Source organism: Aspergillus heteromorphus, assembly GCF_003184545.1.
Source record: "Aspergillus heteromorphus CBS 117.55 chromosome Unknown BO70scaffold_8, whole genome shotgun sequence".
NCBI classification, from domain to species: Eukaryota; Fungi; Ascomycota; class Eurotiomycetes; order Eurotiales; family Aspergillaceae; genus Aspergillus; species Aspergillus heteromorphus.
This window is the reverse complement of record NW_020290413.1, coordinates 170391-184580: the sequence shown is the minus strand read 5'-3', so window position 1 is coordinate 184580 and position 14190 is coordinate 170391. Positions and strand designations below refer to the sequence as shown.

Below are 14190 nucleotides of genomic sequence, written 5' to 3'. Positions count from 1 at the left end.
GGAATCATACCGAGTTCACTGGCATATGAATCCATCGAAGTTGGGTTTTCCCAGGTGAATGACCCTGTGAATGATCGGATGAATTCCCAATCTCTGTATCTCCCTCCGAGGTTTTATCCCCGGCCGATTCCTTCTCTTCCTCTTCTGATTCTTCCTTCTGCAACAACCCCTCCGCGCGATCGATATCATCAAGGGCATTTCTCATGGCTTGTCGGTCGCGCATATCCTGGCTTCTGACATTCGCTATAATGCTTGCGGGGCCTGAGGTATAGATTATATCTAGCAGGCTTCTTGCCACGTTATCATACTGGATCTGCGCATCCTTCGCATAGAACTCCACCACTCGCCCTTCCAAGCGAAGAATGTCGTCCTCTGGGGGTTGGGGTATAGTAAGTGGACGGTCTTGGCTGATCGGGTTCCCTATAATCGGGGGGTTCTTTTCGAGCAGGCTAATGATGATGTTTAGTCTTTTGACCTCAGATGGGCGATCATGGTCGACTTTTACAAGCTGCTGCTTGGCCAGCTGGAGGGCGTTCGAATCGCCGCGATGACGCCCTCTCGATAAGAGCCACCATACCACCATAGGCTCGCAGCGGAAAATCGCCCACTCCAGCTCGCTCCATTTGGCAGACTCGGCTGCATCTGGATGGCCAATGCCTCGCTTTTGGAGAAGTTCGTGGAGTATGGTCCCTTCGGGCTTCTCAAATTGCGCAGCCAGCTCCAGCACGCGAGCAGCCTCCTCTGGGAATCGATTGCAGCTCAACTTGAAATTGCGGAATGTGGACCAGAATAGCTGTTCGATTGTCTGGTTGCCTCCTTGAGCTGCCAACGAGAACGGTGATTCCTCTGAATCGCTGTCCTGGCAGATCACCCGGATTCTTCCGGGAAGATCGCTCTCCGGAGGGAGTAGTCTCGTCAACAAAGCGGATTGCTCGTATTTGACAGCGATGTGCAGCCAGGTTGCTCCTGCTCTTCTCCATGACATCGCTCCTGGGGCTTTCATACACGAGGCCATTAGTTCTTCTCGGCCGTTGCAGATGGCCCAATACATGGCCTGTTCGACTGCGGTTGAAGATGAGAGCGCCTCCATGCAGTTCAAGAGCGCTTTCTCCACTTTGTCCACTTCATACCGTGTCGAGAGGTTGGTTGGGTTCTTGATGGGATCCTTGGGGTAGCGGGCTTGATGCCCCAAAAATTGCAACATGATTCCCAGATTTCCCTTTTCAGCTGCTTCGTTCAATGGAGTCCCGCCCTGGGGGTCTTGGATCGTGATATCGGTCTGGTCATCCCCGCAGAGTTCTCGAACGATGTCCTCCTTCTCGTTCCGTGCCGCGCAATGAAGGGCAGTGAGGCCCCGGTTGTCCACCATACAGCGATCGACGCCCTGTCGGCCCTCAAATTCCAAGAGCAACCTAACCACGTCGAGGTGCCCGTGCGCGCAGGCAAAGAAGAAAGCGGTTTTCCCTTCCGGGCCTCTCTGATTCGCTTTGACCCCTGCGTTCAGGAGCAGCCTGACTGTCTCCGCGTGCCCATTATTGCTCGCCATAATCAAAGGCGTATCTCCACGATGACTAGCTGTTTCGATATTCGCATTCGCGGCCAACAACACAGTCACAGTCTCCGCTCTCCCCTTAGCACAGCTCCAAAACAAAGGCGTCTTCCCTTCAAAGTCCCCCTGATCGATCAAGCTATGTCCCCGATTCATCAGAGTCTCCGCTGCAGCCTTATGCCCTCTCGCGCAGGCATAATGCAAAGGCGTCCAACCATCGACATCCAGAGCCCCGATATACGCACCCTTGCGCAAGAGGAACTTGATCATCGCATCGCGTCCATGCTGCGCGACCGTGTGAAGAGGCGTCCCACTATCGCCCCTCGGCTCGTTGACATCAAACCCCTCGTCCAAGAACTTTTCAAGCAGAGCTTCTCGCTTGTTGAGCGCGGCTATGTGGAACGCCGTCAGTCCATTTCCCGCCTTTGCGGCCTGGTTGGCGTTTTTCTTCTGCAGCACTGCGATGCACTCGACATGACCGTATACACACGCAAAGAGGAATGGGGTGAGTCGTTTTGTGGCCGACTCTTTGGGGAATTTGTAGTCGAATGTGAATTCGGTGCCGTGGAGGTCGACGAGCTCGGCGAGGTCATCAACGCGCCCATCTCTGATCGCTTGCGTGAGCTTTTCAACAATCTCATCGTGAGAGAGAGGCATTGGGAACTCTCCTAGGGGATGGTCAGCGATTGTCATGTGTTTCTTATCGGACAACCCAATCCAAGACGAACCAGGAGCATCTTCAGCCCTATCGGGCTTTTTGCCGTCTGGGTTGTCTTCCATGGCGATATGGCAAGGGTCTCACACATCACGGAAAGACTTGTGGCTGCAGAAAGACCCTTAAAAGGCTGCAGGGTGCAGATAAGCAAGGCTGACGGACACTCGCATTCCACCCCACTTCGGGCGCACTGGCCATGGCCCGTGCTGCTACGCGCCGCTCAGGGCACCCTGACTTGGCCTCGTATTTTTCATGACTCCGGGTCGAGTGGCATCTTCATGAGCTGTCCCCGTCCCACTGGAGTCGCTTGGCAGTCAGTGATTCATGGCTCGATCTCTGCAGTGCGGCTATTCCATTTCCAGCAGATGGGAACCGGAGAGGATGGTTGAATCTCCTTCTTGGGACCAAGTCTTTCTTGTCAACCTGTGGATGGAAGGAGGTGGAACGGGAAGATGGGGGATCGGCCAGAAAGAGCAGCACGCCGTACTGCGCGTGACGGCAATACGGAAGTATGGTAATGACATAAGCATACACAGACACGCACAACTATGCACAGCATTATACATTGTCAGGACATATGCAGCATATCCGGATGTCTGGACAGCTTTCTGGTCCAGTGGTTGAATTCCAGTCCAAATGCTTATTCATACTTACGACAGATAGCGAGCGTGTTTATATCGCTTTGCCGGGGGGTATTGGCAAAAGGAGAACTCCCTGTCTAGATGCTCTCTGGAAGAGGGTCGTCGTCCTGAGAAATTCCCTAGTGATTTTAGTAGTTAATTCAAGATTTTTATCGAAGCTAGTAGTCTTATAGTAAGACCAACGCATCGCATCGTAGCAAAAGAGTTGGAGTGGGTCTTGGTCGGCCCTTCCCGAGGGAAGGAGGGTGGGGATCGACGAGATGGAACCAGGGAACCAACCGTGCGGACAGAAGTCAGTCAGATCCAGGCATGACCAGCCGGCGCGAGTCAGTTGATGTATGTACTGTGGACGTATGATCTGGGTATGAGAGAGGGAAATGTGGTTGATGATGTGTTTTGGAATTGGACCGCCGGTTTGACGCTAAAGAGGGCAGGATGATTGTGGACATGATCATGGTTTGATACAAGTCTTTCAAACTCAATAAAATAGTAGAATCATATATATCCAGATTAGTAATCGCCCTCCAACCATATATTCTTCTGCCTCTACAAACCATGCAGAACCATCAGGGCGACAGGAACGATTATCTCCGTACTATAAAGTATCACCAGCAACTCCTTTTTCTATCTATCGTCTTCGAGATTATCACTGGAAACCGACAGATCTTCGCCATCGGCCATTGTACACATGCATAGTAACAGAGCCTGGTATATAAATTCATTCACCAGAGATGCATCAACCGATCACAGAACGACCATCGATCATATCCTTCGGTTTTATAATATAGTATAGTATAGCATGTACCTCGCCCGCTGTATATACAAGTAAATAATTAGGGACGTGTCTAGTCCAGCTCTAGTGGACGCGATTGCGAACAAACCCTAACAGAAAAGATACATACATACATACCAAGGTACATTCTACAACCCGCAACCAAGCCCCGAAGGACCAGTACCAGTACGGAGTAGTACTTCAACGTTACAACTCTACTCAACTCACCGCAACCCCAAAAGCATCTGAATGCCCTTCCCGCCGGCATGGCTGCATGTAACTGCTTAAATATAATATAATTATGATATCATGCCACGCAGACTATCCTCCACGCGGGACCGATATATACAGACAGAAGTACTCACTCAACGCCCTCAGGCTGTTTCCCAGTCCCAGCAGGAGAAATACCTTTCTCCTCGGTTGATAGATTCGGTATACTCCTACGGTAGTATACCCCTCTATAAGCCACTCACCTCCAACGCAAACGAAACACCCCCGGCGACTCGGAAGTAGCCAGACCCCGTCGCGTGGACAAGTCTACATACACGACCCGACCCGGCAGCACAAAGAACAATCTTAGATAAGACAAGACAGACACCATACGACGGGGCGACAAGACTTATTCATCAAGGAGGGCCGGGCACGAATGGGAACTCATGGGAGAAGGACCCGGACCCGGACCCGGGACTGGGACTGTGTCCTGTAGGACAAGAGCCTGACCTGACCTGACCAACCCAGACCCAGAGCCACGCGGACGGGATGGATGCCCACCTCTAAGTACAGTCTACAGACGGGGTACACGCCACGAGGCGGCAGCCAGTTCCCTAATCATGTACTACGTTGGTCACTCGCCCTTAAACCCTCCCTAGTCGCCGCCTCGTGGGATACCGAGACATCCGGTCTACCCTACCAGTCTACGGAGATCACTGAGCACTGATCACTGGCTACCCTACCTTACGCACGGTATCGCCACCGACCCGATTCGCACGGCAGGGGCAGACCGTCTGGACAGGCACGCAGGCAGCTGATCGATCGATAGGTGGACACCGACAGACAGATGATCGCATCGCATCGCATCTCTCTCCCGCCCCGCTGCGAGGCGTCCGCCCCCCTAGTCAGTCCGGGGTCGCTCGTGTATCGCGTCGTCTCGTGTTGCGATATCTGGCTGCCTAATCTGAGTGGATCCGGGGGGAACTCGCTGGACGCTCCGTTTGGAGGACGAGGAGCTGTAGGGGACTGGAGTTTAAATATAAGCTTATTTGGACGTCCGCTTCGTTCATGTAGTGTTTTGGATGGGGTGCGAGGGTGTGAGGGTGGTCTGGGGTGGTGATGAGGGTTACGGGATGGTGCGGATGGGGTTGGTCGCGGTGGAGGTCACGTGCTGGGTCGGTTTTAAGGGTTGGGGCCTGGGTAGGGCTTGCTTGTTCTGGTGCAGAGGTCGGGGTTAGAAAGAAAGGGTGGTGGGAAGAAAATGAATCGGATGAGGGGTCATTGGTGGTGCTGTGTGATTAAATTTGGGAAGGATTGCTGGGATGGATGGATGGATGGGGGATAGAAGGGGGATAGAATCGGACGAATGATGGGACGGAGTGGGGACTTGTCAATATGGAACAGCCGAGAAAGAGAGAAAAAAAAAAAGACGCATGATAATTAATAATTAATAGTATGAGTTGGTGGACTCCGCCCGTTGGACTGACTCGTATCCCAGCACGCGACGATCATGGGTCTCCAGCGCTGGACCATCCTGGGCGTCGGACCACTGGCTGCACCTGCACGAGCCGGGATATGTCATGGCCAGACCCGCCACGTCATTTGAGGGCGTCCCTCGAGCAGGAGCACACCCGGACACCGTAGATGAGGGCGAGGTGGGATCCGGAGTCCGAGAGCCCGTCAATCCATGCTGGATGAGGTAAATACAACGAGAACCCCGGACGGTTGACGGTGGGCAATCTGCGAGGTGACCCAGCGCGACCCAACCTCTCCGCATCGAAGCGAAGGACCTCGTGATGATCGATCTTGAGTCCCCAAATCATCGCGACAAACACGCGCCCGGGGTTTCCATGGCGAGGGCCGCAAAGTCCGAGCAGCCGAAAGCTAAAACCCGAGACGCGGAACGGCTTGCGGCACGAGAACGCAGAGCGAGAGAGAAGAACGGAAATACGGGCGACGCAGGGCGCAGGGTGGGTGGGGCGGGTGCTCGGGACCCAAGTCCGACCGGAGACGCGGTGAATTCAATCCGTGAGAGCCACCAGAAGATGAAATTTCTGCGTCTCGGGAACCTTGGGAACCATTATTGGATCCTGTTGGGTAATGGTAATAATAGTCTGCTTTTTGGACATTCCAGACAAGGCTGGCGCCTCATAAAACGGCGTGTGTCTGGACGGGGGGTCATAACTCTGGACTGGAAACACCGGAGCCCGACTGATATCTATGGCCAGTCAAGCCAGTCAAGCCAGTCAAGCATTGGCCGCCAAGGCCGTGCTCATTTGGCATGGCGGACGCCCATTGCTCAGCTCATCCGTGGCAGGGCCTTGGCGCTCCAGGAACAAGTGGCCAAGTCGGTTCGTCAGCAACACCCTGGAATCCTCGATGGCGCCAGTCACCCTGCGAAAGTGGGCCTAGTCCCAGCTCTCCTAGCTAGCTCCAGCTCCGTGATATCCACGAGTACTCGGTAGTGTAGATACAAAGGGGAATAATAAGAAGTCACAGTCAAGGACAGCAGGGCAGCTGTCCCCGTAACAGTGCAGGTTTGAACCTGCAGACCTGTAGCGGCAGGGACGAGGAGACGACGTAGACCCCCGGTGATCAGAGGGGGGAAAGAGGCCCGTCCGTGGTGGATGCAGGAGACCCTTGACTCACCCTGTACGGAGTACTGTAGTGAGCAGGAGATAGCAGGAGGCTGACCGCCAACCACAGAACCATCATCGTCGCTGCCGTGCCTTCCCGCGCTGCCCTTCGACCTGCCTGCCACATCCGACTCTTCCGATGCTTGCCATATCCGGTGACAATAAACCCACTGTGGCCATGGCAGGTCATACGGCAAATCAATCAATATTATTAAGAATCCCCCTCCCCGAGGCGCCGCCCTGCGCCGTTGCAAAGAAGCGTCACGGCGTCAGAAAAAAAAAAAAAGAGGAGTCAGAAAACAGTCCCCTCTTCCCCCGGTGCACCGCTTATAAATTGGACTTCAGCCCCGCCTTTTTTTTCTGATCGAGAGAAAAAAAAAAAAAAAGACAAGACAAGACAGAAGGAAAAGGGACGAAAGACGACTCTGGCATGACCATTTCTGGACCGCGCAACCATCGCCGTGTCTAAACCACTTCCCCTCTTCCCCTCTTCCCCCTCATCCTTTCTTTCCCCCTTATCCCTCTTGAGCCCGGCGCTGTTGTCGCTGTCTTCTTCCTCATCCCTGCTGCTGTCATTTCCGCAGTTGCGCCGTTGTATAGAATGGAAACCCCCCCCGTCTTGGCGTCGCGCCAGTCCGGGCGCAGCTCCGAGAGCTCGCTGGACGTGGTCGAGAAGCAGAAGCTGGCCAACAAGGACAGCAACAAGAACAACAACAACAAGCAGCTCCCATCCAGCCGGCCGGACCTGCACAACTCGGCGTCGCCCAAGCGCTGGACGACGTTCTGGAAGGCGTTCCGGTATCTGCGCAACCTGACGCCCAAGCAGGTCGATGACTTCATGGCGTCCTACGTCATCTACAACCTCGACTGGTCGGACGAGAAGCAGATGGTCGAGACGCTGGGGGCCGACTACGCGACGCAGGTGGGCGACTGCCTCAAGGCGTACTATGGGGTGCTCAACCACCTGTGCGCGCTGGGGGACGTGGAGAAGATGTACATCCCGCCGTTCATGAGCCAGAAGGCGACGGTGCGGGAGAACCAGCTGCTGTACGAGGAGTCGATCGCGCAGGCCCTCGGGCTCACCGCCGGCGATCACGTGCTGGATCTCGGGTGTGGCCGCGGCCGCGTCGCCGCCCACATGACGCAATACGCGGGCGCGCACGTCACCGGCCTCAACATCGACCCCAACCAGATCGCCCAGGCCCGCGCCTTCCACCGCCAGCTGGGCTTCGACGCCAACGCTTTCGTCGTCCAGGACTTCAATACCCTGCCGCTGCCCTTCGCCGACGCCAGCTTCGACGCCTTCTACCAGATCCAGGCCCTCAGCCTGTGCAAGGACCTGCCCGCGCTGTTCCGCGAGGTGTTCCGCGTGCTCAAGCCGGGCGCCAAGGTGTCGCTGCTGGATTGGGCTAGCCTGCCCGCCTACGACCCGAGCAACCCCGAGCACGCCGAGCTGATGAGTCGCGTCAAGCCGCTCATCGGCGCCGTGGGCACCCCCACCCCCGACTCCCTCGAGGACGCCCTCACCCACGCCGGCTTCACCGTCCTGCGCTCCGACAACGCCAGCGTCGGCGGCCTGCAGGCCCCCCTCATCGACAAGGTCGACTTCTACTTCCGCTCCATGCGCCAGCTCATCCTGGGCCTCGTCAAGACCCACGTCCTCCCCCGCCACTTCAAGACCCTGATCAACCGTCTGTGCCTCGACGGCGAGGCCTTCATCAAGATGGATACTATGCGTCTGGTCACCACCAGCTACCGCATCATTGCCCAGAAGCCCCTACAATAGACGCCCCCCCTCCCCCCCTCTCCCCCCGCGGTCGCGGGGGGAGTACCTGGATGGGAGGGCGGAACAAGGGGCACCCCGGCCACGTCCACCCACCTACCTCGCGGGCGCGGTCGGTGAGGAGAGGAGTGAAGCGCCCACGCGATCGCATGCGTTGCTCTCTGGCCGGACGAGGACGCGACGACTGCATCGTCACGCTGCATGCCGACCGGATGGACGCCTCACTCGACTGCCGCCGTCCCCCCCGCGTCACCCCCCCCCCAGCATCCTGATTTTGTACCCAACGTGAGTGCCTCCCGCGCTGGTCTCCTGCGCAGGCATACACCACCCGCGACGGCACAATTCCCTCAGGCCTGGTTGTGAAGATCTTCGTTGTTTTCTTTTCTCTCGATCGCATCTATATACCCTGATTTCGGGCGCTGTTTTGAATTATGCCCATCCCCCCGGCCCAGGCGAAGCACCGCCCATCCCATGCTGTTTCCACCCCTGGCGCTCGGAGTGGCCATGGACTGTGACTTGTTGAGCTTGCAAAGCTGGGCCGGTGTTTTGGTGTCTTGCATATGGTTTGTTGTTTTTCTCTTCCGGTTGTGGATACCCCGAGTAGAGGGGGTGGTCCATATAGAAGTACATAGACTAATACTACGCACTCTTTTCTTTGTGGCAATGCGGGCACTCCTGGTGAATCTAGCAGTCGCGGAGGTGTGTCGGTCAGTGCCAGTTCTGGCCAGGGATGGCGGTGGACGGCGGCGGACAAGGCTGTGGTTTCCTCAGGCACCAGCACGCGTAGGTTATGTAAGCCTACCACGTGCATTCAGGCCCACAACGCGATGCGCCAGGCAGACAGACCGACCGTCACGTCGACTTCGGCACTTGACTTCTCTTCCTCATTGTTGCCCACCATTGCCAGGATCAGCAGCATGGCCATGCCGTCCGATATGCACCTCAAATCCTGGATCCATTCCGGCCGATTGCATTGCCCGCAGACAGCCCTTTTCCTCCCCCATGATTCGCGTCCCCACCCGCCGTGAACGCCAAACGACACTAACCGGGCCAGCTAGACGGGGTATCCACGAACTTCCAGACTTCCGCCAACGCTTACGATACTACACGTGTGGGTGGGTAGATATCTACACTCCGGACCTTCTGGCCGGATCGCTGCTGGTGGTGCGGAGCACTGACTTCGTCTCGAAAAGGGCATCTCGACCCTCGAACCACATCACCATGAGGGGACCCGACGGCAGGGGTGCGGCTCCACTCGCCTGAGGCTTCGAATAGAAAGCCCCCTTTCGAGCACGTTGTCCGCCCTCGCAGCCCTCTCCCCGCCGGGGGCTGGCCGCTCGTCTCCATGGCGCCCGCACCAGCCGATCTAAATCACCTGTCTATCCTAGCACTCCTCTTATATCTCGCCCTCGATCAGCCAGCCCGGTCGCTCGACGCTGCCGTTGGAGCGGTGAGCATCAGACATCTCTGAGGATGATGAAATTGCCCTCGACCCTGCACGTTGATCAGCTCCTGGGGATCCGCACGATCGTCGCCTGTCAGTCGCCTGACCTACCCGTCGCCCTGCAGAGCGCCCACCATCCGTCCGGGCCGTTGCTGGACCCCTTGCTTCTGCAATGAGCCACCCAGGCTCGCACTGCGATGTGGAGGATTGGCCGATCGCGCTGTCCGGGCGCGCCAGCACCATCTCCTCGTCGACCAGCTCCTCCAGCGCCATCGGCTATAGCACCTCCCCGACCCTCCCTCCAGCCCTCAGCCGCACGGCCTCCTCGATCGGATCCCAGTCGAGGCAGGCGTCGTGCTTTTCCCTGTACGACGACGTGTGCCGCCTCCCGCTGAACGACTCCGTGACCATGTTCGTCCGCCCTGCCGTGTCTGCGTAACGTGTGCTGATGGACTCTTCACAGCGCCTTTGTCCGAAGCGGCAAGCTCTTCAAGTTACGTTACACCTACATCGACATCCGCAAGGATGCTTCGGGAAGCCTCAAGTGCTTCGAGCTAGGCGGGGGGGTTGGCCAGCAGACCCCTCTAATCCATACCTGTGAGTGAACCCCGGGGAGCAGAGCCATGGCCCCGTCATCTCATGTCCCTGTCTTCTAGTCAACGGCACGAAGCTCCCTGTTCCTCATCTCGAACACCCGAAACTACCCAACGAGCCCTCGCTTCGCATTTCCTTCATGGACGAGCAAACCGTGCAATCGGCACAGACGGTGTTCACCACACAGATATCCTATACCTTTGATGAGTGGAAGGGTAGGTTCCCGGGTTCCCAAGGATTGCTCTCGCGCTGACACTCTGATCAGATTGCGTGCAATTCCAGGAGTTGATACTGCGGTCGAAATTGGTCTTCATTGCGGGGATAGCGGAGGCCAAATCCAAGGGGCGAGGGGAAGAGTGCATGAGCCAGAACCTGCGCGTGCTACGTGGGCATAACGGGAAAGAGGTGCTGCTATTCTTCGCCAACTCGCAGCGGAAGGACCTGAAGCGCTACGTGCATATACCGGGTAAGGATCACCGCCATGTCTTTGGGATGGGGATGCTGACGGCCCAGTCAACTGCATTGACAGCTTCAAGCCCGGCAAGAAGGCCGGAAAGCCAGTCGTTCTACAGCTGCAGCCCAACTTCGATCTTCTGACGCAGATGAGAACCTTGAACATTCTCTTTCTGGACGACTTGGGTATGTCGTGCCCGTGTTTCTACTGATCTATTGCCTGGTCACTGACTCGTCTAGACCGGCAAGCGTTCTGCGAGTTCTTGGCCGAGCGCATCAAATAAGACGACCGTGATTGCTAGAATTTTCACGGCACGTGGGTAGGCAATCGTCACCCCATTAGCACCGGGCTTTCACAAGCTAGGAGCAAGGAGTTCGGAGGCGTTCGTACCCGGCAGTTGGCATTGCATTGTGTTACGAGTCAGGTTTCGCATCAAAGTTAATGATATACCCCTATGTTTTCGTGCCGACCGTCCGAGAGAGATCCAACATGCCATGTCGCAAAGGCGCACGTGGCCTGGCCGGCCAGTCGGAGGCACGGACTCGACTCGGCGAACTCAAAGGAGATTGTTGCGTCTCGTGTCTGGGGGGAAGGGGGAGTGGCGCCTTCAGCAGTGGCCAGGCTACCGATGGTTCGGGATCATGCTATCTATCTATCCATTCTGTACGGAGCACTCCGGGCTACTGCACGCTACTTTACGGAAGACTAGTACGAGTACACCAAACTCGTCTGATCGAACCCCCGGGGGGCCCACCAGCATCGGCCCCCAATGAATCCCCGCGCAGGCCACACGTGCGGCACGTGGGGGGAGGAATTGGCCCATGCGCCGGAAGACCCATCGCAGAACGTGGACCCGCCCCGGCAGCTACTGCACGCCCGTCACTGCCCCTGGCCAATCCCCGCCTCTCTCCCGCCGTAGTGAAACCTTCCCAATGTCCCCATCCCCATTGTTTCCCCCCCCCCCCGTTGCACCGGCTCCGAACGGGTGAACGGGGCTCCTCTTCCCCTCTCCTATCTTGCCTCCTCCCTGGCCCTTTTCTTCGCCCCAATTCCACCCCTCGGGGCCGCAGGATTCTTCCTTCGTTCTTTGCATACCGCGATAGCAGTGGCTCTCATGATGTCATCTGGTATATCGCACGACTTCTATCGATTCGCACTGCATCTACATCTACACAGCGCATCGGCATCCACGTCAGCATCAGCATCACCGCGTCGGCTGCCATGGGACGCACCAAATGGTACAAGACTGATCGAGCTGGAGACTTCGAACATGAGCAGGATCGAGATGTGAGGGCACGGCAGGTTTACGACACAATCGACAGGCAGGGGTTCCAGTACCTGATCGTTTTCGTGGCGGGAGTGGGCTTCTTCCTCGATGGATACACGGTCAGTCGAATGGATCCTGTGGCAAGATTGGGGGTCCAGCTACTGACAGACACGACAGCTATTCGCAAGCAACATGGCCCTTCCGATGATTTCCTACGTGTACTGGCGAGAGGATATGTCCTCATTAAGGATCACCCTGTTCAACATCGCCACCCTCTGCGGCACATTGCTGGGACAGGTTTTGTTTGGATACCTGGCGGACCGAAATGGGCGCAAGAAGATGTACGGGCTGGAACTGATTCTCATGATCACGTCGACACTGGGGGTTGTCATGGCGTCCAGGGGCGAGAGCGGGAGTATGAGCATCTACGCCTGGTTCATTTGGTGGCGCATCGTGGTGGGAATTGGTGTCGGAGCCGACTACCCCCTGAGTGCCGTTATCACGTCGGAGTATGCCTCACGAAAACTGTGCTTGGGCCTTGCTAACGAGGATAGATTTGCCCCCACCAAACACCGTGCGCGGATGATGGCGTCCGTGTTTTTCATGCAACCCCTGGGCCAGATTTGGGCCAATCTGGTGTCGCTCATCGTGATTGCCGCCTGTCGCAGGAGTAGCGGTGACTTGGTTCAGTCGGTGGACAAGATGTGGCGGTACGTCGTCGGCATCGGTGTGATTCCAGCCGCCATCGCCACCTGCTTTCGGTTCTTTGTCCCTGAGTCTCCTCGCTTCGTTCTGGAGATTGACGATGACCCGGTCAAGGCCGAGTTCGACGCCACGGCGCTCTTCGCCGACTTCAATGCCGCCTCTTCGTCCCCAACGCTCGATGTGGAGAGCTGGAACAACCTGTCGCAGCCGGCCATCTCGCTCACCACCCGCTCCGTCAACGGAGAAGACTGTTCCTCCTCGGAGACCGGCATCCTGCAACCCGTCACCCTCAACTCCCACTGGCACCTCACCCGCTCCGACATCATCCAGTTCTTCTGGACCGAGGGCAACTGGCGGACGCTCGCGGCCACCAGCATCTCCTGGTTCTTCCTCGACTTCGGCTTCTACGGCATCAGTCTGTCCAGCCCGCAGTTCTTGGCCAAGACCTGGGGGTCGCTGCACCTGTTGAAGCCCGCCCCCTACTGGCAAATCAACGACACTGCCACCGCGAACGTCTACGACATGTTCTGGGCGAGCTGCACGCACGCGCTGGTCATCCTCAACGTGGGCAGTTTCATCGGCGGCATCCTCCTCATCCTCTTCATCCACAAACTCGACCGAGTCGCTCTCCAGAAATACTCCTTCCTCGCCCTCGCGGCCCTCTTCGTCGCCCTGGGAAGCATCCTCATCAGCATCCAAAAGGAGGGTCCTGTCGCGGTCGTCCTCTACGTCATCGGACAGGCCCTCTTCAACTTTGGTACTGCCCCCCTCCCCTCCTTATCCCGTCCCCCAACCAACTAAGAGCTGAACTTTCAGGCCCCAACGCAACGACCTACATCATCCCCGCCGAAATCTTCCCCACACGCTACCGCGCCACGTGCCACGGCCTCAGCGCCGGCGCGGGTAAAATCGGCTCCGTCGCCGTGCAGCTCTTCTCGGCGTACTACAACTTCGGCGGGGGGTTCGGCAACGAGCCCGTCAAGCGCCACGGGTACATGATGATCGTGTTTGCCGTGTGCATGCTCCTGGGCGGCGCGGTGTCGCACTGGATCCCGCCGATTCAGCGCAAACGGGACGGGACCGGAAGGGGACAGTTCTGGGGCGGGAAGACGGAGACCCTGGAGACGTTGGCGTTGGGGAGACTCGGCGTCGAGAGTCGGTATGCGGGCGCGGCGAGGAGGAGGAGACGGGAGATTGTGCCGGTTATTTCGTTGGAGGGGTGAGATTTTATTCTGTCTTTGGTAGGGGTGGGATGGGATATGTCTATCTGGCATTTTGACGCGGTACATAATGGGCGGGAGGTGGTTTCTCTTCGGCTGTATATATTTTACGATACCTCGATACGATCCTGGGTGGATATGTTGGACTTGGATGGGCTAGGGCTACATATATACATACCCCACCTGTGGAATGTCAATAA

At 57.1% G+C, this 14190-nt stretch overlaps 6 protein-coding genes across 6 annotated transcripts; 5 read left to right on the top strand and 1 right to left on the bottom strand.

Annotated features, from left to right (window-relative positions):
• Positions 1 to 1453: 1453 nt before the first annotated feature.
• BO70DRAFT_255166 (ankyrin repeat protein) lies at positions 1454 to 1906 on the bottom strand (the record flags this gene model as incomplete). The annotated part of the gene is made up of 1 exon (XM_025538838.1): positions 1454 to 1906. A coding segment is annotated over one exon (453 nt), but the record flags the coding sequence as incomplete, so codon positions are not given.
• Positions 1907 to 5268: 3362 nt separating this feature from the next.
• Positions 5269 to 6417, top strand: BO70DRAFT_218162 (uncharacterized protein). Its single transcript, XM_025538704.1, has one exon. The coding sequence runs from the start codon at positions 5684 to 5686 to the stop codon at positions 6350 to 6352; it is 669 nt and encodes a 222-aa protein (XP_025400513.1). The 5' UTR covers positions 5269 to 5683; the 3' UTR covers positions 6353 to 6417.
• A 333-nt stretch (positions 6418 to 6750) lies between these two features.
• BO70DRAFT_360782 (class I SAM-dependent methyltransferase) lies at positions 6751 to 8336 on the top strand. Its single transcript, XM_025542871.1, has one exon. It carries the CDS (start codon positions 7125 to 7127, stop codon positions 8307 to 8309), a length of 1185 nt encoding a protein of 394 aa, XP_025400512.1. The 5' UTR covers positions 6751 to 7124; the 3' UTR covers positions 8310 to 8336.
• A 207-nt stretch (positions 8337 to 8543) lies between these two features.
• Positions 8544 to 9635, top strand: BO70DRAFT_218213 (uncharacterized protein). Its single transcript, XM_025538706.1, has one exon. The coding sequence runs from the start codon at positions 8778 to 8780 to the stop codon at positions 9567 to 9569; it is 792 nt and encodes a 263-aa protein (XP_025400511.1). The 5' UTR covers positions 8544 to 8777; the 3' UTR covers positions 9570 to 9635.
• A 111-nt stretch (positions 9636 to 9746) lies between these two features.
• Positions 9747 to 11160, top strand: BO70DRAFT_218166 (uncharacterized protein). Its single transcript, XM_025538705.1, has 6 exons — positions 9747 to 10161; positions 10214 to 10347; positions 10407 to 10559; positions 10610 to 10810; positions 10858 to 10983; positions 11038 to 11160. Exons 1-6 carry the CDS (start codon positions 9923 to 9925, stop codon positions 11079 to 11081), a joined length of 897 nt encoding a protein of 298 aa, XP_025400510.1. The 5' UTR covers positions 9747 to 9922; the 3' UTR covers positions 11082 to 11160.
• A 407-nt stretch (positions 11161 to 11567) lies between these two features.
• On the top strand, positions 11568 to 13993 carry BO70DRAFT_395090 (phosphate transporter; the record flags this gene model as incomplete). The annotated part of the gene is made up of 5 exons (XM_025546511.1): positions 11568 to 11713; positions 11869 to 12184; positions 12243 to 12574; positions 12620 to 13527; positions 13587 to 13993. The coding sequence occupies 5 exons, from the start codon at positions 11568 to 11570 to the stop codon at positions 13991 to 13993; spliced, it is 2109 nt and encodes a 702-aa protein (XP_025400509.1).
• Positions 13994 to 14190: the final 197 nt, after the last annotated feature.

Coding starts and splice junctions, on each gene's coding strand:
- BO70DRAFT_218162 (XM_025538704.1), top strand. CDS start 5,684: ATGATCGATCTTGAGTCCCCAAATCATCGCGACAAACACGCGCCCGGG.
- BO70DRAFT_360782 (XM_025542871.1), top strand. CDS start 7,125: ATGGAAACCCCCCCCGTCTTGGCGTCGCGCCAGTCCGGGCGCAGCTCC.
- BO70DRAFT_218213 (XM_025538706.1), top strand. CDS start 8,778: ATGCTGTTTCCACCCCTGGCGCTCGGAGTGGCCATGGACTGTGACTTG.
- BO70DRAFT_218166 (XM_025538705.1), top strand. CDS start 9,923: ATGAGCCACCCAGGCTCGCACTGCGATGTGGAGGATTGGCCGATCGCG. Junction 10,162..10,213: donor CTGAACGACTCCGTGACCAT/GTTCGTCCGCCC, acceptor GACTCTTCACAG/CGCCTTTGTCCGAAGCGGCA. Junction 10,811..10,857: donor GCGCTACGTGCATATACCGG/GTAAGGATCACC, acceptor CTGACGGCCCAG/TCAACTGCATTGACAGCTTC.